The sequence below is a fragment of the Pseudopodoces humilis genome, chromosome 3 (genome assembly GCF_049639895.1).
Source record: "Pseudopodoces humilis isolate 2021_Gansu_Grassland_sample_001 chromosome 3, ASM4963989v1, whole genome shotgun sequence".
Taxonomy (NCBI): domain Eukaryota; kingdom Metazoa; phylum Chordata; class Aves; order Passeriformes; family Paridae; genus Pseudopodoces; species Pseudopodoces humilis.
Genome location: NC_142202.1, coordinates 98,640,269 through 98,662,891, shown reverse-complemented (window position 1 = coordinate 98,662,891; position 22,623 = coordinate 98,640,269). Strand labels below are relative to the sequence as shown.

General features: G+C 41.1%; 1 protein-coding gene across 4 annotated transcripts in view; it reads left to right on the top strand.

Annotated features, from left to right (window-relative positions):
* KIDINS220 (kinase D interacting substrate 220) overlaps positions 1-22,623 on the top strand; it is an 81,243-nt gene that overhangs the window by 41,842 nt on the left and 16,778 nt on the right. For all 4 annotated transcript variants that reach the window (XM_088052799.1, XM_014251440.2, XM_005521879.3 and 1 more), the window contains exons 23-24: positions 17,263-17,441; positions 20,556-20,782. In XM_088052799.1, coding sequence (XP_087908925.1) covers positions 17,263-17,441; positions 20,556-20,782 — 406 coding nt within the window. The remainder of the gene's footprint in view (positions 1-17,262; positions 17,442-20,555; positions 20,783-22,623) is intronic.

Here is a 22,623-nt window from a genome sequence, read left to right as displayed (position 1 = left end):
CTTCAATTTACGACACAGGCACTCCTCTGTGAAGAATCTTTATGATCTGGTGTCACTTAACATCTCTTACAGCCACAGGTAGAGGTTCTGTGCTCTCAATCAGTTATACAGGGGAACAAGCCCATTTTTTGTCATTGGTAAATTTTGAAAAGAAAATACTGAATCTTCTTCGGTGGCTTTCAGTCTATATACTTGAGAAAAATGTCTTTACTCTTTTTACTTCCTTAAACTGACTTGCTTCTCACTTCTATCTCACTTCTATCCTCTCATTTTAGCCTCTTTCTCTCTGCTGGTCGGGTTGCTATTGCTTTCCATCTGGTATATTTATTAGTAGTAGTATTTACTCCTTCAGGTTATTGTGTTGCCTTTTCTCATCATCAGGATTTTCATATAGTCACTCTCCTTACCAGGTTATCTCTTAATTCTGATTTTGTCTCTCCTTCCCCTTTTGTGTTTAGGTTCTTCTGTGGTCAAGCTCTCTGTTGTCATTACCCATCTGTCCATCCTGGTCTAATTTAATTATCTTTACCATTTTATTTATAGCTATGACATAGAGTTTATATTCCTCTACATTTACGTAGTGCTGCATTCCCTTCCATGCTACTAAGAGTCTTCCTAATGTCAAACTTGTGTAATGCCAAAGTGGTTTGCAGAAGTTGCAGAAGGCAAATTTTTAAAGCTCTGAAGTGGAATAAAATATATGGGCTTTCTGCAAATAAATTTCTAAGAGAATTAAGTTGTCAGATTAAAGCAAGTTTCTGTTGAATGTTTGCAACTGAGACTTCTCAGACATGTAAATTAGCCAGCTATGGGAATGTGCTCTCTTGTGAAGGTAAGTAAAGCATCCATGACACCAGAATAAATGACAGTGCCAGATCTAAATAAATGATATCTTGGGAAAAGTCACTGTGGCTTTTGTAGAAAAAGGATGCATTTCAAGAAACTGAATTCTCAACAGAGTCAATGAACATAGGAAGAATACAAGGATGTATTTAAGACATTTTAAGCAAGATCTTAATCTAGAAACATCTAAATGTATTAAAATCTAAGATAATAATAGGCAAAATTGCCCTGTAAAAGCAAAAGAAGGAAGCAAAAGATGATAGGATTACGTGTCTCGTGAGAAACTTGCTGGTGAGGTTTCCAAAGATAATTCTTGTTCTATTTGACGTACCTGTGAATGGTCTGACAGAGGGAGGAGATGCCATGTGGGTGTATAACCAGGATAACCTTTACAGAGGGTTGTGGAAGTAGCTGTAAGTTGCAGATCAAAGCCATTGTGGATATAGGTATTATATCCTGCTGGGGAAAATAATCTCATTTATAATCATGCTTATGCAGTAGTGGGCAGTAAATCTGCACTAAGTAAAGGAATTAATAAATTGTGGCTGATTTCTGTAAAAAATGTTCTGTGTCCCACTTCAGTCAGAAAATTAACGTGTCTTTAGGAGTTCCTAACAAATCAGTAGAAAGGCAGAATGTATTGTATTATACAGATCTGTGATTTTTCTAAGTTCTAAAGACTGAGTTTCTAATCATCACATTTCAAAATGGTTATACCAAAGTAGATATATTTAAGAGGCTGAGGAAAGCTGTAGTTTCGCATCAAGCAGTGACGACTCCCAGTTTTGCTGGACTACTTTCTCTTCTCCAGCCCTCCTCATGCTTAAGACATTTGATTAATTTATTTCTTTTCCCCAAAAGTCCTAGCTTTTCCATTTCAGTTTGAGGCCCTGAGTCTTGGTCATCTTTGTTTCTTCATATTTTCTTCTTCTTAAGGCTAAAGATGTCAGGGATTAATTTTACCACCTTGTTGAACAAAAATCATGCTATTAAAGCTGATTGTATGAAAAGAAATGTCTTCCCAGTCCCTTTCCTCATTAAATTACCTCACTAAATAAGATAATCTGCTGAACACATTTTATCTCTTTGTATCCTTCTTATCATGGCAGAAATCAAAGTCTGCAGTACTTTGTAAATTGGAAAATATTCCTAGAAATCACTGAAGTAATTTTGTAACTCTCTTGCCTGTCCTTCTGGAGGCATTCGGAAGAGTTTCTGTATCTATGAGCTAACTAGCTCCTTTCTAGATATGGCAGATTTACCAGCCTGCCACCTCTTACAGCTGTTAGTATCTGGACTGTAAGATCTATACAATTGAAACTTCAGGCATGCATGTACCTCTTGAGTTCAAGAATGTCTTGCATTGCATTTCAGAAATGACTATAAATTTCTAGACACTTGAAAAACTATGGATGGTCTGAATTTTTACCCCTGAAGTTGCTGTGAAGTCAACTGTTCTGCTTTTGTGAATGCCCAGAATTGCTAAAGCAAGGCCTACTTTGCACCTGGAACCTATTCAGTCAGTAACTGAAGCCCTTAATAAGTAAAGGACAAAAGAAATGTGGTTTGGGCATGTCTGCAGCAGGAAGAAAAAACGAGGTTCAGCAGAAAGCACAGCAGCAAAGGCTACTTTAATTGTAAGATAAATGTGTCTAAATAAGTTATACCAAGTGCTGGGACAGGCTGTGTGACAAGTTGCAGGAACCTTCTGGTGCTGGTGAGCAAAATTTGTTGTCCAGGCAGGAAAGGCCACTGTAGAAAAGTTCCACTTGGCCTTTGGAAGAAAATGGCAGGGAATGCACTGCAGGCTACCAGAGCAATTTAATGATCTACCTGCTACAGAGGGTCCTTGGTAAGAAAAAAGTCAGTTTGAAGTTGATGACAATCCATGAGAATTTCCTCATGGTCATGCTTGAATACCAAACATAGGTAGAACATTCACCCAGACATTAGGTAGATTTGTGGTAAATATTGTCCTCTCTCTTATGGGGTTGGGATCTAGGTTCTGTATCATTCTGAATATAATTCTAGTCATTACCTGCTGAAACTGTGAGAAATATAAAGCTGGTGTATCTGAGGATATCATCCTAAGAGAGACCATGGCATCAGTGCTTAAAGATATTGGGGAGGATGCTTATCTCCCATGACTGAATATACAATTTATTTAACACTACAGAATTCAGGCATTCACACAACCTTCTATTCAAGTGCTTCCTGTTGGCTGCTTTCGATGTTAATCTGCTTGTTGAACTTGGTGTTACAAGGGACTGTCCTATCTGTCATTCTTTGCCCAGACTTAGACCAAACTGGGGTGTTAAAAAAGGGGCTTTGACCAAACCAGATTATTAAGACAGAACTTTCTGATTTTTTATGAGGATATTTACAAATGGCTTATGAGGATATTTGCAAATAGTTGATGTCCCTAAATTTCTGTGACTATTTTTATGTATTTATTAAAAATATTAGAACAGAAGAGCTTGGCTCAGGATAGAAGAAACTCTCATGAGCCATCTGTTCAGATTATGATCTCCACCCTTCCTTAATCTCCTTGAAAATTGCTTTTTGGGAAGCTGAAGGAAACTATGGAAATCAAGAACTCTTTGATTTTTAAAAAAGAGATCTTTCAGGACAAGAAAAGGGTTATAGTTTCCTCAGAGTTGTAGATAACCATTATTTAAAACTTAGCAACGTGTAATTCATCCATCACTTGGGCTTAGTTTAACCTCTGTGATAAAGTCTTTGTGCACATATGTGTGCATGCCTGCCTATGATGGATGGCAAATTGGATGACAATACAACGTGCCAAGGCAGAACACACCAAATTTAGAAGAATGGCATAACAGCTTTCTTTAATTCAGTTAGTTTTTTTAGTTGCTTTTTTTTGTTGTTGTTTGGTTATTTTGTTGTTGTTTTTGGTGGTTTTTTGGGGGGGGGGTGGAAAGGAGAGGGTTGCAGGGGATGAAGAGAACCAAAGGATTTAAGTGAGCCATAGCTCACGTATTATTTTCATTTTAAAGCTTTTGCAACTCTGACACTATTCCAAGAGATGAATTGTGGAATATACATGCTTGGTCTAATTTATCAACAATAGAAGGAATTGTTGTTTCTTAATTTCTTCAGTTCTAGTCCAGTTGCAGCACTGGTATATGGTTTTTCTTGGGGTTTTTTCCAGTCTTTACTGAAGTTGCCCCTTCTTGAAATCAACCACAGAACTGTTTTTCTTTTATTTTTTTCCTTTTTTCTTGAAATTAAACTGCTGAAAACTAATTTAGTTATAAGTGAAACAGCAGTTCATTACTATAGATTTGGAGTTCTATAACGTGGTTTCATTGGTGCCATGTTTTCCTGATAGATTCACATCTCTTGTTGATACACCCATGGTAATCAAATTATGAAATCACTTAGGTTAAAACATCTTTCTGTTTCATGTACAGTGGAATATTTTTCCTTGATTGTTTACTACTTCAATTTAAGAAAGTATATTTATAGCATACTAAAAATACCACCAAGATATAAATGATGTGAAATTATTAAAGAATTTGATTTCATAAAAAAATAGTATTCTGTAGCACTAGTAGTAAAATTTATTTTTCTCCATATAAAGGCTCATTTATTTTTATAGCAATTTGATGACACATCTGCTTGCTTTATTCAGCTGAAAAGAAAATGTTGGTTCTTGGTGTTTTGTAAAATTGCTTTGTTAAATTATTTTCAAAATCGTTCAACTTTTAACAAATGACATTTGATACTAACATTGGAAAGCAATTTCAGCTAATTAAGTAGATCCTTCTATAAACCATTGGAACATTAAGATGACAAACTGTTCATTCAGGATTATTTTAATTGGTACAATTATTGTAATTTTGTTGCAATTATGTGTTGAGCTAAAAGCTTTTGTTTAAATCATTTGAGGGTTTTTTTGTTAATATACATAAGTAAGAAGAAAAGTAAAATAAAAACGGAAGATAAGCATTATCTGTTTACTTTTTCATTACAGTGCTTTAGATGAGTATCTATTGAATTATTCTTTTAGAACAGTGTGTTACATGCTTTCAGCAAAACTGCAGAAATTTTAAATGTTAAAATTGAGCAAGATCATTGAAATGTAACTTTTCTGGAAGGTTATTATGTTAATTCCAGTTTTGACACTGTTTAAATACATTTTAAGAAAAAGGGTGAAATGAACTTTTGAGGGATTTGTGAGTTGCTTAATGCCTATTGATGTATTAATTTAAGAAGTGTAGCTTTTTAGTGATTATAGAAATTAAAAATGAAAAAGCCATGGAAGGTGCCACATTCATCACTCTGATAATAATGTTCTCTGCAATCAACTTTGCCCAGGCCAGGTTTAAATAAATCAATTCCTTTAAGTAGACAATTTAGTATTCTTGTAGACCTCACAGCGAGGCATTGCTTCTAAAATATTTAACCTGCGTTTTGTTTTTCTGTTTCCTTTTATTGCCTCTTACTTAAAATGCAGGGCACATAAAGTTATCATGCTTCTTACTGTGCTAATAGTGTGGTCTCCGTGTTAAAAGGCAGTGTAGCAGTTGAGTAGTAGGTGGTTGATGCCCACCTTTTTAAAAATTCTTATGCCTTTTGTAATTCAAATAACACTGCAAAGCTGTGAATGAATCTGGGCATTTGCAATTGCTTTAACACTTTATTTTAATCATAAAGTATGCCAGAGTGTTGTTTAAAGAACAGAACTTTTAATGTGGATTCAGTGACAGTGTGTGATACTGGGTGTGGGAGATTAGTTTAATAAATATCAGTCTTTTAAGCATCAGAATGTTTTTTGCTTTCTGAAATGATCAAAAGCAGGAACACTGAGGAGAGGTGGTTTATCTGCTGGTACTTGAATTGAATAGAGTCAGTTTTGCAAAGCAAGCTTTCCTGAATACCTATGGTAATAGGAGTTTTTAAATAGCTATTGCATCTGTTCAGTGAAGTCTCTTCCGCTTAATATGCACTGAGGGGACTTGAATTTTTGTCTACATAAAGCTAACTATAGCTTTCTCTTTTTTTGGTCTTTATTAAGATAAAGCATTTATTCCCTTATGTTATATTATTGAGTGTGTGGTGACTTTTTATTTCTGTCTTTGTACGAATGGGTGTATAAGCGAATGTTCTTTTTCAGTGTCCAAATGACCTGTTGCAGTCCTCAGTTTGAGAGAATATTTGCATCACAGTTGCTGATACATTGATAGTACTGCAAAGTTCCTGGAGTGATTCGTGTGAGAGCTTTTAACACTGTCACTGTTTCGATCAGATATGAGAAGAATAGGATAAGTAACTTCAGCACAAAGCATAATATTAGTAGGATTTGATTATTAGGTATTAGAGATCAGACGTCTAATTTGCAGATTGTTAAGCATCAAAATTTCATATTGCATTCTGTAGTGGCCGAGATTTTCTAGTTTTGTGTTTCTTAGTATCAAGTCTTTAGAAAATTTTTTATTCTCATTTTTAATGACAAATTATTTCATTATTTTAAGCAACATTTTTGACTTGTACTATATTGAGAGGAAAAAATTAAAAAGCACATGATAGATAAAACATGACATGCCTTCATGCTCATGCCTTCTGTTGTTCTATTATTTAATAGCAATTAATTAAGTCATTTGCTTTTTATGGAGTGAAAAAGTTAAATGACTCTTGTCCATGCAGTTGCTTGCTCCTGTAAAACACATAAGGAAAAAAATTAGATGTGCAAAGATTAATTTGAAGCATTTCTTTGTTTTCACCTTCAGGGAGAGATGTTTGGGAAAAGCAGGGAGACCGGCCCTTTGGCGTATGAGGGCTTGTAAAGAACTCAACCTTCCACCAGTGTGGGAACAGCAGGGCAGGCTGCTCCATGAGACAGGGTGAGCTGGTAGCTGAGGAGGGCAGCGAGGCAGGCACGGCACTGTCAGCTAGGGGAGAAATCCCTCAGTGGCCAAACGGGAAAAGTGGAGCAAGGTCAGTGATGGTAACCAGGGACAGCAAACAGCTCTGTGGTGTGTAGCCACAAGGCACAGGTCAAGGCAGGAAGTTAAGCCGGTGTTCAAGGTCAAGACCAAAGGTGCACAGATGTAGCTCAGAGGAGGACCAAGGGTAAAGGTCTGAGCTAAAAAGCTGTTCTTAACTCCAGCAAGAGGGCCCTTCAGCAGGGCTTCTCACAGCTCTTGTCACCACAGCCTGGTTACTCAGCTACACTGTGTCAGAGCCAGCCTTGAGCACCTGCCCTGAAACCCTTGGCTTTTGGGTTACCCACCGGGAAGAGATGGGTAAATCCTGTTAGCATATTCCAGGGCCTAACATAACCAATGGCATAGGCAATGTGGGCACCTCCAGTGTGGATGAAGGTGGTTGGTTTTGGCTCTTGCCATTTTGTCACCACCTAGCAGGGTAGTAAAGGAGATGGTCAATAGGTGCAATAGCTTAGCACCTTCCTCTGAGTGATGCTGGTAACATTCAGTGATGGACACACTGTCAGACCATGGTGGTTATTTTCTAAGTCACTCATGGAAGTACAAGGTGAATGTAGTTAGAATGAATTTGAATCTATTTTACAGTCTCTTGAATGAAAGATGATATGCCTCTGTGTACTTGCACTAAGTTATCTGTATTTGAGGAAAAAGACAGAAATAACTCATCATTGTTGCAATATAACTTCATGATGAAAGCAGTTTTTAATTTCAGCTGCTCATGGGAAAGAGATGTGAAGAGTAGTGGAATGAATTTTTAAGGTTCACTTCAATCAATGAAATGTTTTGTTTTAGCTTCATTCCTTGTAAATTCAAGTAGTTTGTCCTGGAAACAGTCTGTAACACTGATACTTTTTGATGTTTCTGATTTAAAAAATAATTCTTTTGCCTCAGGAATCTAGCCCCAAAACAAGAATATTGTGTTCACAGGGCCTTATTTTTAGATCTGCATGCTTATATTTTAGAAAAAGTAACTCCTAAAGTGCTTAAAATGCTAACCTTTTATTTTTTATCTGAGAAGTGCAGGCACGTATGGTTTTTGTGGCTCTTTGCCAAAAGGTTATCATTTACATAAATATTTCTTTCAAAGGCGTAGTTTAAGACATTGAGCTCAGGAGGTTAGAATAGAGACTTCAATCTGCACACCAGCAGTGGGCTATTGGCTTCTGAACAGTAGCTTTGTTCATCGTATTCGGAACACTGTTCGCATTCAGACTTAAGTAGAGCTGGCATTAAAAATCAGCTAATTTGTTTCATGTGATTCATCAGCTGTGTGTTTTATTTAAATCTGTCACATTCTCTTTTGGCTTTTTATTTTGTAGATTGAAGTGTTGAAGTAGGCCACTCTTTAACTCTTCAATTCCTGACTTGAAAAGTGACTTAATTTTTACTTTTCCAGTGTTGATCTCCTGTAAATATATATAACAAATATATATAACTAAAGTGTGCATTAAGGATCCTGTTTTTTTCACCATCTGATGTTTGATTTAAAACATACATATTTACAGTCAGTTTAGTTGTAGTTTTATATAAGGCTAAATAGAACAGCCTAAAGTAGTAGCTAAATATTAGTGTAAAATATTCATTTCTCAGATACTGTGGAGTATACAAGTTTTACTTTGATACTGCCAATGTTCTTATTTTTTCTTTTGTCTCTTCAATCCTTGAGGTTAGGACTACTTTCAGCTTCTGTTAGATTTCTTTAAACTCTGCCGGAGAATGAACTGTTCCCATTTTTTGAAATTGTAACCTTTGAGTGTCAAGTTTGTCTTCTCACAGAAGTACCACCTTTTATTCTCTTAAGGCTGGAGTCTCTGGAGTCTTACATACACTGAGCTTCCCTAAAGTGGATAATCCAGCTGCCATCTGGACAATGTCTCATAATGATTTGCAGAATCAGAACCTTTGTTAGAATAGGCTACGCTTGCTTTTAAGTTTTATATTTGTTACATTTTTCCTTTGCTATTAAGTAACCTCTCACTGTGAATGAAGTTATTCACTGACACTGTTTATGACAGCATGGTATGGCAGTATCCTCTGTCTGTTAGGTACACAGTCTATTGTTTTCTTGTAAAATTTATAGGAATTCATTAATTCTACGCTTAGTATATGGTAAGAATGTCGTAAAAGATCAGACTGAAAGATTAACACAGCTGAAATACAATGCAATGGCGTTGCACTTCAAGCATGTAGCATTGATTCTCAATTCTTTTATTTTTCTTTAAAAATTAAATACTACGTATTCTGTTTAAATCTGCCACTTTTGTCTCTGGAATAATCCCATGGTACATAAAATTCTAGTCTCTATGGAGGATCTAAAAATAAAGATAAAAAAGATTGTTGCTTTTAAAAAGCAGACAAATTGTGAAATAGGGTAAGATTGTTCAGCTAATGGCAGACTTAGTTCATTAGCTCTATTAAAAATACATTTAAATTACAACCAGTTGGGGGTTTCTTTTAAGTGTCTGTTTTTTTCTTTTCAAAGACACAATGTGAGTGTGAATTTATTTAATGTCAGAGATTCTGGGTGTACTGATGATTTACTGAGTGTGCATGAGTCTCCTTCCTCCCTTCCCATCCATGCATCGGTGCACTCATTTCCCCCTTGAGAGCACTGGTAGTTGCCGTAGCTCTTTTAATTGTCGAGTAGTTGGAGAAAATGCTTACACTTTTTTTGTTGTATTCTACCTTCTTTTAAGCAAGTTGCAGCAGCTGACAGAGCAGCCAACATTTCTATGCTGTTCCCCTTTATCATGGAGTTGTAGCCTTAACATGTCTTTGAAAAGAGCCATTAAAATTCATAATAAATTTTATATTTATATAAAGTTTTTTGGTTTTTTTTTTTTCTCCTCATAATTTTTTCTATTTTTGCTTTATATACAGTGTGGTTATTTCACTGGTGTCCATATAGAGTGGTGTCATAGTTACTTTGTAGTCATTACTGTAACTGTGTTCACCATTCTCAGTGCATTCTTTCACTGTTGACATCTTTATTTTGCTGGGTGTGAGAAATAATTTTTCACTTTAGTAATCTTTAATTTAGATTGTCATTCCTCATTTGATATGAGATACCAGTACTATTAGATGAAACACTGAATAAGATAGGTCCATCTGAACAACAGTGTCAGCCTCCATCACTTGCTTCGTAGGAACCTTTCATAAACTTCCACAAGACTAACATTTAATCCATCTACTTGTTCCTTCCTGAAACTCCCCTTTATACTAGTGATCCCAGAACCCCCATGTCTTAGTTTAGGGCAAATTAGGAAGGAAAACTCCAAATGGGGATTTCCCCAGGGAAATGCCCCTCTCCACTAACTGGTCCGGGAAAAGAAAAAAAATTCCTTAGAGAGAAGTGGAAAAAGCTGTTTATTTAACAGAAATTGAGTAATATTAAATAATAAAACCTCTTGCTGTTCGATGGGATGGCAAGTCTAGGAAGAAAAGTCCTTTTCATGTGGTGTAGCTCGGCTCGCTCAGGTTCTTATCAGTCCCTCCGGCGCTGGAAAGTGCCGAGGCCCAGGCCCCGGTGGGCCACAGGCGTGAGCTCCCGGGGTTTAGCTGGGTGTTCAGTCCAGAGCAGGCTTGCACAGATCCAAGAAAATTGGGAAAAAAACAAACAAAGGTCCAGGGAACTCCTCTGCCTCAGCTAGCTAAAACTAACTAAAATCCAGAGAGAAGCTCTGTCCCGCTGTCTGTCCGTGCTGCAGACACCACAGTCCAGGAGCGGGATGTGTGGGAGTGATGTTTTTCCTTAACACAAACTGCGCGCTTCTTCTTCCCCCTCTCTTGCTCTCAAAGCCAGTCTTAAAGGTGCAGAACTTAATATATAACATAAACCAGACGATTGGGGATACCAGTATCATAAAGTCACCCCAGGACATTCCACCCCTTATCCCCATATCGTCAACTTATTATCAAAATTAATATATATATATTTTAACCCTACAACACATACATTATATACAGACAAGGGCATTTATTCATGATTTTTACCTAACCATCAGATCTCCCTGAGGTACACATTGTGTTGTTCCATCTTTCCGCATTATCCACCATGTGCAACCCGGTCCTTGAGCAAAAACAACTCCACGAATGGGTTTGTCTGTACTTGAAGTAGAATTGATCCAAACTGTCTTTCCTAACAAACCTCTGAGATGTACTGCTGGGACTTTGTCTCCGTCTACTTTATGCAGGGGCTCGGATTGGGCTGGGCCTGCTCGATTGGTGGAACCTCGGGTATTAACTATCCAGGTGGCCTTTGCTAGATGTTGCTCCCAATTTTTGAAAGATCCCCCACCCAACGCTTTCAAGGTAGTCTTTAACAGTCCATTGTACCTCTCCACTTTTCCCGCAGCAGGTGCATGGTAGGGGATATGGTACACCCACTCAATGCCATGTTCCCTAGCCCAGCTGTTTATAAAGTTATTCTTGAAATGAGTCCCATTGTCTGACTCAATCCTCTCAGGGGTGCCATGCCTCCAAAGGACCTGCTTTTCAAGTCCCAGGATGGTGTTCCGGGCAGTGGCATGAGGCACAGGGTAGGTTTCCAACCATCCAGTGGTGGCTTCTACCATTGTGAGCACGTAGCGCTTGCCTTGGCGGGTTTGGGGCAGTGTGATGTAGTCAATCTGCCAGGCTTCCCCATATCTATATTTGGACCACCGCCCACCGTACCATAGCGGCTTCAACCTCTTGGCCTGCTTGATCGTGGCACACGTCTCACAGTCATGGATAACCTGGGAAATACTGTCCATGGTTAGATCCACCCCTCGGTCTCGTGCCCACTTATAGGTGGCATCTCTACCCTGATGGCCTGAGGCATTATGGGCCCATTGAGCTAGGAACAACTCTCCCTTGTGTTGCCAATCTAAGTCTATCTTTGACACCTCTATCTTTGCAGCCTCATCCACCTGCTCATTGTTTCGGTGCTCTTCATTAGCCCTACTCTTGGGGACATGGGCATCTACATGACGGACCCTCACAGACAGTTTCTCTACCCTGGTGGCGATGTCCTTCCACTCATCAGCAGCCCAGATTGGCTTTCCTCTGCGTTGCCAGTCGGCCCTTTTCCACCTTTCCAGCCATCCCCACAGAGCATTGGCTACCATCCATGAATCAGTGTAGAGGTAGAGTTTTGGCCACTTCTCTCTTTCAGCAATGTCCAGGGCCAGTTGAACAGCTTTGAGTTCAGCAAGTTGGCTTGATCCACCTTCTCCTTCAGTGGCCTCTGCGACCTGTCGTGTGGGGCTCCATACGGCTGCTTTCCACTTCCGGTTCATCCCTACGACGCGACAGGAACCATCAGTGAACAGAGCATAGCGTGTTTCTTCTGCTGGCAGTTGGTTGTACGGTGGAGCTTCTTCAGCTCGTGTCACTTGTTCCTGCTCCTCTTCATCAATGAGACCAAAGTTTTCACCTTCCGGCCAGTTTGTAATTATCTCCAAAATCCCAGGGCGATTTGGGTTTCCTATACGGGCGCGCTGCGTGATGAGGGCGATCCACTTGCTCCATGTAGCGTCGGTGGCGTGGTGGGTAGAGGGAACCTTTGCTTTGAACATCCACCCCAGCACTGGCAGTCGGGGTGCCAGGAGGAGTTGTGCTTCTGTGCCAATCACTTCTGAGGCGGCTTGAACTCCTTCATAGGCAGCTAAGATTTCCTTCTCTGTGGGAGTGTAATTGGCTTCGGACCCTCTGTAGCTTCGGCTCCAGAATCCCAGTGGTCGGCCTCGAGTCTCCCCAGGCACTTTCTGCCAAAGGCTCCAGGACAGACCGTGGCTCCCGGCTGCAGAGTAGAGCACGTTCTTCACGTCTGGTCCTGTTCTGACTGGGCCAAGGGCTACTGCATGGGCGATCTCCTGTTTGATCTGAGCAAAGGCTTGTTGTTGTTCAGGGCCCCACTGGAAAGTGTTCTTTTTGCGGGTGACCAGGTAAAGAGGGCTCACAATCTGGCTGTACTCAGGAATGTGCATCCTCCAAAAACCTATGGCACCTAGGAAAGCTTGCGTTTCCTTCTTGTTGGCTGGTGGAGACATTGCTGTGATCTTGTTGATGACATCAGTAGGAATCTGACGCCGTCCATCTTGCCACTTTACCCCCAGGAACTGAATTTCACGAGCTGGTCCCTTAACTTTGCTCTTCTTGATGGCAAAACCGGCTTTCAGGAGAACCTGGATGATTTTCTCTCCTTTCTCAAAGACCTCTTCAGCCGTCTTTCCCCAGACAATGATGTCATCAATGTACTGCAGATGTTCTGGAGCCTCACCCTTTTCCAGGGCAGCCTGGATCAGTCCATGGCAGATGGTGGGGCTGTGCTTCCACCCCTGGGGCAGTCGGTTCCAGGTGTACTGCACTCCCCTCCACGTGAAGGCAAACTGAGGCCTGCATTCTGCTGCCAGAGGAATGGAGAAAAATGCATTGGCAATGTCAATAGTGGCGTACCACTTCGCTGCCTTGGACTCCAGCTCGTACTGGAGCTCCAGCATGTCCGGCACGGCAGCGCTCAGTGGTGGAGTCACTTCATTTAATGCACGATAGTCCACAGTCAATCTCCGTTCTCCTTCAGATTTACGCACAGGCCAGATGGGGCTGTTGAAGGGTGAGTGGGTTTTGCTGACCACCCCTTGGCTCTCCAGCTCTCGGATCATCTTGTGGACGGGAATCACAGCATCTCGAGTTGTTCTATATTGTCGGCGGTGCACCGTTGAGGTGGCAATTGGTACTCGCTGTTCTTCCACCTTTAGGAGTCCTACTGCAGATGGGTTCTCTGACAGTCCAGGCAAAGTGTTCAATTGCTTGATGCCCTCTGTCTTTACAGCTGCTATCCCAAATGCCCACCTAAGCCCCTTTGGGTCCTTAAAATACCCACTTCGGAGGTAGTCTATGCCCAAAATGCATGGGGCCTCTGGGCCAGTCACAATGGGGTGTTTCTTCCACTCATTCCCAGTCAGGCTCACATCAGCTTCCACTAAAGTAAAGTCCTGTGATCCCCCTGTCACACCAGCAATAGAAACAGATTCTGCCCCTACATATCTTGATGGGATTAGGGTGCACTGTGCACCAGTGTCAACCAAGGCCTCATATTTTCGTGGTTCTGATGTGCCAGGCCAACGAATCCACACAGTCCAAAAGACACGGTTTTCCCTAGCCTCTACCTGGCTAGAGGCAGGGCCCCTCTAAGCCTGGTTATCCTTCTTTTCTTGGGTATATGTCTTGGAGGTTCCTTCAAGGGAGTCAGACATGTCATCATCATACTTGTCAGTTTGACTACAGGCTACTGGAGCGGCTTTCTTTTTGGTAGAGTATCCCCCCTGAGTCTTGCTGTCTTCCAATTCAAGCATCCGTTTTGCCAGAGCAGCAGTAGATTTTCCATCCCATCTTTTCATGTTTTCTCCACAGTCACGTAGGAAAAACCACAGCTCAGCTCGTAGCTTTTTCTCTCTATCTGGGGAACTTCTGCGTTGAGTACCAGGGCTCCTGGTCTGTACTGCCGAGACTGGAAGAAGGTCCTCCCTGAGTTTCTTGAGATTCTCCTCTATTTTGTTTTGGAAGTTTTGCATATCTGTTCTCACAGTTGCAATTGTTGCCTGCATGGGGCCATGCACGGTATCTGCATATGCTCGAAGCTTCTTCGCCATATCCAGCACAGTCTCCTCCCGGTCATCCCGCTTCATTGTTGCTAAAGCAGAAGCGTATTCTTGTGGCCCAAGTCGAACAAGTTTTCGCCACATCACAGATGTACATGGCACCAAGTCTGGATTTCTAGTACCTAAGTCACCCACAAAGACAATCTCTACTATTGCCATTTCTCTCAAACGCTGAATGCCTTGTTCTATGGTTTTCCAACGAGTTTGCTGTATATAGAGATCGTCTGCACACAGATATCTTTGTGCCACGCTTCTTAGGACCCGTTCCCAGAGACTATAAGGGTCAGCCCCCCTCATCATTTCCTGGTCAATAACCGGATCGTGTGACAGGGACCCCAGATGCCTCGCTTCAGTGCCATCCAGAACTGTAGCTTCACCTGCAGCATCCCACAGACGGACTAACCAACTAATTATAGATTCATCAGCTCGTCGAGTGTAATCTTTTCTCAGGCCACGAAGGTCCTTCAGGGAGAAAGGTTCACCAGTGCCTTCGGATTTTTGATCAGTTGCTGGTCTTGAGGGTCCTTCCCCCGCATCACCATTATCATCATCTACTGGCCGATCGGTTTTGGTTTTGAATTTCATGCCTCTCGTGGCAGGAGCAACAGACACTGGCTTAGGCTCACTGTCTGGTTTGGCTGCTGGCTTAGGCTCACTGTCTGGTTTGGCTGCTGGCTTGGCTGCAGCCTGAGTGACTGGGGTAGCTGCTGATTTATCTGCCTGCCCTACAGTATCTAGCAGCGTGCGATAAGCATACGCTAGGGCCCAGCTTATTGCAATGATATTTTTCTTCTTAGAATCATCACAGCAATTCTCTTCCAGATATTTCCCTACTTCATCTGGGTTCTGAATTTGTTCACGTGAAAATTCCCAGGCTGGGGGATCAGAAAATTCCTTCAGAGTCCGGCCCATTCTCTCCCATTCTCTACACCACTCAGGATTTCCCACACCTGAGTCTACTTCTGGGGCAGGGGTCTCGTTGGCTCCTCTGGATATCTCAGCCCTCACTCTAGAGAAGTTGCAGACCATATAGAGGAAGCTCAACAGCTGAACTACCAGGAAAGTGACCAGGAATGTGGTATCCTTAACACTCAGGGGAAACTGGATATTCTCAAAGAGGGACATAACAGATTCAAAGGAGAAGAAGGAAAGAAAAGGCTGAAAAGCCTCATCCCCTGGTCTTCCTCTAACAAACTGGGTGCTATTACTAATAAACTCCCAAAATGTGCTACTGGGACTGGGAGGCAGGGTCGGGCGAAGAAACCATAAACCAAACATACCTGACAGAAACTTCAGTAGTTCTATAAACTTCCTATAAATCATTATCACCGAGCCCAGCACAATAACCATTCTAATCCGTGCCCCTCTACTGTGAAAGAGGGCAAAGACAGGTATTAAAACCTCAAAAACTTTTAGGGACCAGGTCCACATGAAGGCCTCCACCCCAAGAGACATTATGTATCCAAACAACATGGCTACTGACTGCTTTATCCCAATACAGAATAAATACAACCAACACTCAGTACAGGTTTTTCCACTTTCTCTTGCCCCTGTTCAGGCGCCAAAAAACTGTATTTGTCTTAGTTTAGGGCAAATTAGGAAGGAAAACTCCAAATGGGGATTTCCCCAGGGAAATGCCCCTCCCCACTAACTGGTCCGGGAAAAAGAAAAAAAATTCCTTAGAGAGAAGTGGAAAAAGCTGTTTATTTAACAGAAATTGAGTAATATTAAATAATAAAACCTCTTGCTGTTCGATGGGATGGCAAGTCTAGGAAGAAAAGTCCTTTTCATGTGGTGTAGCTCGGCTCGCTCAGGTTCTTATCAGTCCCTCCGGCGCTGGAAAGTGCCGAGGCCCAGGCCCCGGTGGGCCACAGGCGTGAGCTCCCGGGGTTTGGCTGGGTGTTCAGTCCAGAGCAGGCTTGCACAGATCCAAGAAAATTGGGAAAAAAACAAACAAAGGTCCAGGGAACTCCTATGCCTCAGCTAGCTAAAACTAACTAAAATCCAGAGAGAAGCTCTGTCCCGCTGTCTGTCCGTGCTGCAGGCACCACACTCCAGGAGCGGGATGTGTGGGAGTGATGTTTTTCCTTAACACAAACTGCGCGCTTCTTCTTCCCCCTCTCTTGCTCTCAAAGCCAGTCTTAAAGGTGCAGAACTTAATATATAACATAAACCAGACGATTGGGGATACCAGTATCATAAAGTCACCCCAGGACACCCCACTGTTGCTTGACAATAGTCATAAAGCATGAACAGTCCCCTACATTGATCATGTCTCATGGTTTTTCTGTTTTCATTTGTTTGTGGCTTTTTCTTGGAAGGTGTTTTGCTTGAAAGCAGGTGGTCGTTTCCCCATTTTTTACAATGGATGCACAGTTAGATTTTGATCAATTTCTGAGATGCCTGTTCCTGTTATAAAGAGTTAGTTTAAAAATGAGATTGTTTTTCCCATGGAATTTCTGAATTGCGTATAGGAATTTGAATTGATATTTGGGGTTAAAGTTCACAAACATTAAATTCCCCTTATTTTGGGTATGACATTACTGATGTATGGCTTCTTTGACATTTCTCTGAAGCAAACCATTAGATCAGATTGTTCAGCAATTTGAGGTTTTTTTGCATATTAGAGAATGTTACACTGATCTTTCTGCAGACAGTGCAGCTCTTTATGGATTCTCTTATGTTTCAGAGAACAGGGAGAATGGGTGCAAGTATACTAGTATTTCACCCTAGAATATTAGTTTGTAAACTGAAGTCGTACTCTAATAAATATGGTTTATGATGTATCTTATTTTGTCCTCCAGAATTTCAAAGAATATTCCTACAACTAAAGATGTTGAGCCTCTACTTGAAATTGATTCAGATATACGGAACTTTGAAGTATTTTTATCCTCACGAACACCTGTCCTTGTTGCACGTGATGTAAGAACCTTTTTGCCTTGTACAGTGAACTTGGATCCCAAGCTACGAGAAATCATTGCAGGTGAGTATGATTTCAAGTAAATGGAAAATGACAAATCTGTTATTTATTTTAAGTAATGCTACTTGGTGTGTCACACAGAACACTCATTTTTTCATCAAATCATACCTTCAGATTGTCTGATTTGACTTCAGTAAGAGGCCATTCAGTTTCGCTTAATAGTTTTGCTGTAATAGCCAGACCATCCTAGAGTAAAACTTCTCTTTTGGAGGGTGAAGTCCATTGTTCTTGCTTTGCAGAGTGCTTTAGGAGATGGAGAAAGCAATACACACAATCATATTTGAGTAGAAGAGATGCAAATTGATTTCAGATATTTGCTAACAATTTTGAAAATATATATAAAACCCTGTAGAATTGAAATCAGGGAAACAAAGTCTTCTCCAGGCTGAAGAGCCCCAGCTCTGCCAGCCTTTCCTCCTAGGAGAGTTGTTCCTTAGAATCTTGTAATAGCTTAGACTGGAAGGGACCGTAAAGATGACCTAGTTCCAACGCCCCTGCCATGTGCAGGGACACCTTTCACTAGAACAGGTTGCTCAGAATCCCATCCAACCTGGTCTTGAATGCTTCCAGTGTTGGGGCATCCATAAGTTCTCTGGTCAGCCTGCTCCAGTACCTCACCACCTTCATGGTAAAGAATTTCTTCCTAACATCTAATCTACACCTACTCTCAGTTTGAAGACATTCCCCCTTATCTTGTCTCTACATGTCCCTGTAAAGTCTTTCTCTACCTTTCTTGTAGTCTCTCTTGACGTGCTGGAAGGCTGCAATTAGGTCACCCCAATGCCTTCTCTCTGAAAAATCCCAATTCTCTCAATCTTCCCTCATAAGAGAGGTATTTCATCCCTCATCAGTCATCTTTGTGGCCTCCTCTGGACTTGCCCAAATACACTGATGTCTTTCCTGTGCTGGGGACCCCAGGGCTGGATGCAGCACTGCAGGTGGGGTCTCACCAGGGCAGAGCAGAGGGGCAAAATCCCCTCCCTCACCTGCTGCCCACGCTGCTTTGGGTGCAGCCTAGGGTATGTTTGGCATTCTGGGCTGCAAGGGCACATGGCTGAGTCGTGTCCAGCCTCTCATCCACCAGCATCCCCCAAATCCTTCTCAGCCAGGGTGCGCTGGATCTGTTCATTCCCCAGCCTGGGTTGTTACTGAAGGTTGACCCAACCCAGGTGATTTTACTAAAATCTCATAGGATTCCCATAAGTCCACTTCTTGAGCTTGTCCAGGTCCCTCTGGATGGCATCCCGTCCGTCAGGTATGTCAGCTGCACCACTCAGCTTGGTGTCATCTGCACACTGGCTGAGGATGCACTCATCCCTTCATTTATGTCATTAATGCAGAGACTAAATAACACTGGTCCCAGTATGGACCTGAGGGACACCACTGGTCACTGATGTTTGTTAGGACTCTAAGCCATTGACCATTACCCTCTGGGTGCAATTGTCCACACCCAGTTTCTTACCTGTGTAACAGTGTACTTATCAAATGAATCTTTAATATAGAGAGAAGGATATTGTGGGGGACTACATGAAACGCTTTCTAGAAGTCCAGATAAATGATATCTGTATCCCTTTCCTTGTCCACTTACGCAGTCAGTCTATCACAGAAGGCCATAGGGTTGGTCAGGCAGGAGTTCCCTTTGGTGAAGCCATTGCTGGTTGTCTTGAATCACCTCTGTTCTCCATGTGCCTTAGCAAAACTTCTCAGAGCTTCTTGTCCATGATCTTGAGAGGCACAGAGATGAGGTGACAGGCCGCTACTTCCCTGGGGTCCTCCTTGCTACTGTTTTTAAGAATTTGCAATCTATCCATTTCTTGATGTAGAGGGCAACCTCTCCTCCCCTTCTTCCTCTCCTGTCCCATTTGAACAACCTACAGCCATCAACAGTTGCACTCCAGTCAGAGGATTGATCCATGAAATTTCTGGAATGGCAGCTGGATCATAGCTTTCTAGCAGCATGGTGGCTTCCAGCTCCTCCTGTTAGTTGCTCACTCTACACTGGGTAGAGGCACCTCAGCTGGGCTGTCAGCTGTGTCACCCTCTTAGAGGAACACCCTTTAATTCCTTTGATGTATTTTAGTGGTGTTTTCCTGTTTGCTTCTGTTATCTCAGGAGTTCCTGGCTGATCTCCATAAGACTTTCAGTGGAGAGATAGTTCCTGATGTCCAAAATTAATGTCCCCTGAGACAGGTGCCTTTTGCCTCTTGTGGGGAGAATACAGGGTCCCCTGGATCTGGCTTTTTTCTACTGGCTGTTCTGTCTCACGGAGATCAGAGATGAGTCCGACAGTCTCTGTCCTCTGACTTGCTCATGCCTCTTAATCTTTGTTTCCTTACTTTGCCACCAGGCTGGACCAGGGTTGTCTGCCTGATCATGTCTCACACATATGTTGTCTCTGTTGTCTCTACTGCTATCTGAGACTGCTGACAGGCTCTGCCCCACCCCGCCCCCAGCCTGAGAGCTGGATGGGAGCTCTGTCTATGTTGTCGCATCCTTTCTGGTGAGTGCAGAGGACTATAGGTTTGTGCCTTGTGGATGCCATATCTCAGCTTCTTCCGAGAGGATGATGACCTCGAAGAGAGCTCACCTCTTGGGTAGAGTAACTGCACCCTTCCTGCACCCCTGGCCACACAAACTACTTTGTCACACTCCCTGGGCTGAGGCTTGTTGGAGACCTTTATTTCTTTGGCAACTCCCAGGGCTCTGTAGTACCTGCTGTGAGAGCATGGACAGCCCCTAGCGTATAAGAAGAGGCCCCTGTATGCTGAGATTTGTCACTCTGCCATTGTACAGACCAGTCTTGGAGCAGCTTCTCTTGGAGAGTGACAGTTAGGTTACTTTATGCCACGTTAAAAAACAAAATATAAATATTTAGAGAGATTTAATATGCTACATAAGTTTATGTGATAAACCATCCTGATTTCCTAAAGACGCCTTTGTAGATGTGATCATTAAGAGAAGTCAACCAAATCCAGCTGAAATTTGACCTTGATGTTCTACTTGATGAGTTCTGATTGGAGTTAAATATGTAAAAATGTACTATAGTGAATTGACAAATAAAAACTTTCACAAATACTTCAAGCAAAATCTTACTCTTGTTACCAATTTATTTTTCAGATGTTCGTGCTGCAAGAGATCAGATGAATATTGGAGGACTTCCTTATCCCACCTTGCCTTTACATGAGGCACCTGCTAGAGCAACATCTCTGTTCAGTCAGCCTTCCTCAGCTTGCTCTTCTACAACCTCTTTCAATGGGCCTTTCAATAGTGGAGTTTTATCCCCACAGCCTCACAGCAGTTACTATAGTGGTATGACAGGACCTCAGCATCCATTTTACAATCGGGTAAATAATCGAGATCCAATTAACATTCTTCTGATTTAGTCTGGTAATACCGCAGATGTCATCTATTAAATATTAAAATACCCATGCAAGTTTTATTGAGGAGTGGAGAAAAGTCCAAAAGCTGACAAATTTTGCAGTAATGTTCAATCACTGTTGTCTGGGGAAGAAACATGGTAAACAGCATCAGAAAAACAAATTACAAAGGGGAAAAAATAATTTTGAGACACTGCTCAATTGTAGGATATTGCAGGGGTTTTTTGTTTGGTTTTCTTTTTTTCTTTTTCTTTTTCCTTTTTTGGGGGGTGTAAACTGTGCTCAGTTATTCACATGCTCACAGACATTGGAAGAGAGCCTGTATTTTTTTGGTGACTTTTGTTAAAACATACAGAAACTCAAGTGGGCAGATAGATTATAAGAATGTATGTCTGTCTTTCCTTTTGTCTATTTTTAAAGTTATTCTGTGATCTTTTCCCTAAGCTGGTGTTGTACTAGTTTAAAGAAATTAACATGAATTGCATAAAACATACATTTTTGAGATATTTGTGGGCTTCAGAAAATATAGTCCTGGGAATGGCTCACGTGAAAATTGAATGAAGTGCTTTACAATATATTCAAAGAGAATCTAAACTTTCTGGTTTTGTGGGATATATTCAGTATTTTTAAACTTTATTTTTCACTTTTTTTCTGCAGTACTATAATGAAAAGACCACAGAGAGCTGATATAAGTCATATCTTACTTCTATATACAGGAAATAGCCTCAATATTAAGATTTGACTGTAGATAAACATATAACATTGTACGGTGAAAAGCAAATTGAGTTATACCTACATCAGTGTTTGTTAACCGAGGCAAAAAAAATATATATATGTAGGCCAGAACTTTTTAAGTTATCTATTCTAAAATTATTCTTATGTGCCTTCAAGACAGTGACAGTATGCTGTTTTGTTGAAAATAACATAAAACAACATGTATTTTGAAGTAGTCCAACACCGATAAATGCTTGACACGTGAATATTTGTGCTGATACAAAGTCAGCATAGTCCAAGTAGCTGTTTCATTGGAAGCCCTGTTTCTGTGTCTGTTTTGCCCTGTTTTGTGTTACTGTACATGACAAGGTTTAAAGTTAGGGGTGATAAACTGTTGAAACCCGTATGGGGATTTTTGGCTCCAATAAGCATTAGAGAAACAATTATTGGGAGTCATAAGCTGTTCTTGCAAAGAGTTTATTTGTTCATTTGTGTTAAGGCTTACAGGCGTGTTTACTTTTTTGCCTGCTGAAGATTAAAATGCTTCAATTTTCACATTTCTTCCTGGAATTTTATACTGCCCTTCTAAAGTAAAATTGTTTTTAGTGTGTCACTTAATAAATATTGTCAGAGAATTGTATTCATTACTTTGGACTCATGAAGATACTGTCATGAACACCAAATACCGAGATAAGTGATGAGAAGCTTTTCAAAGTAGAAAATTCATCCTGAAAAATTATTTCCTTCAGCATTTTCAATCATATTTAATTTTTCAGGTTTTTGTAAAAATGGTGTTTAAAAAAAAGAATAGCAACTGAAGAATAGACTCTCTCCAGTAGAAGTTTCCAAGAGAGGTCTTGGATACTGGTATGACACAGGACAAGGGATTCAAATACTTCTGTGGAAATGGCTGGATTTTATTCAGAAACACGCTCAGTTTTGGGGATATGTGCCATATTCTGACCAGTAAATGGTTTCTGTCCTGTTGTCTTTAAGCATTCATTCATGCTTAAGAAAAAGCCGCTTGAGCTGTTGGGGAAAACAGTCTGTATTTCTGGAAAATACATTTTTATTATATATGTTTCTTTTTTCTT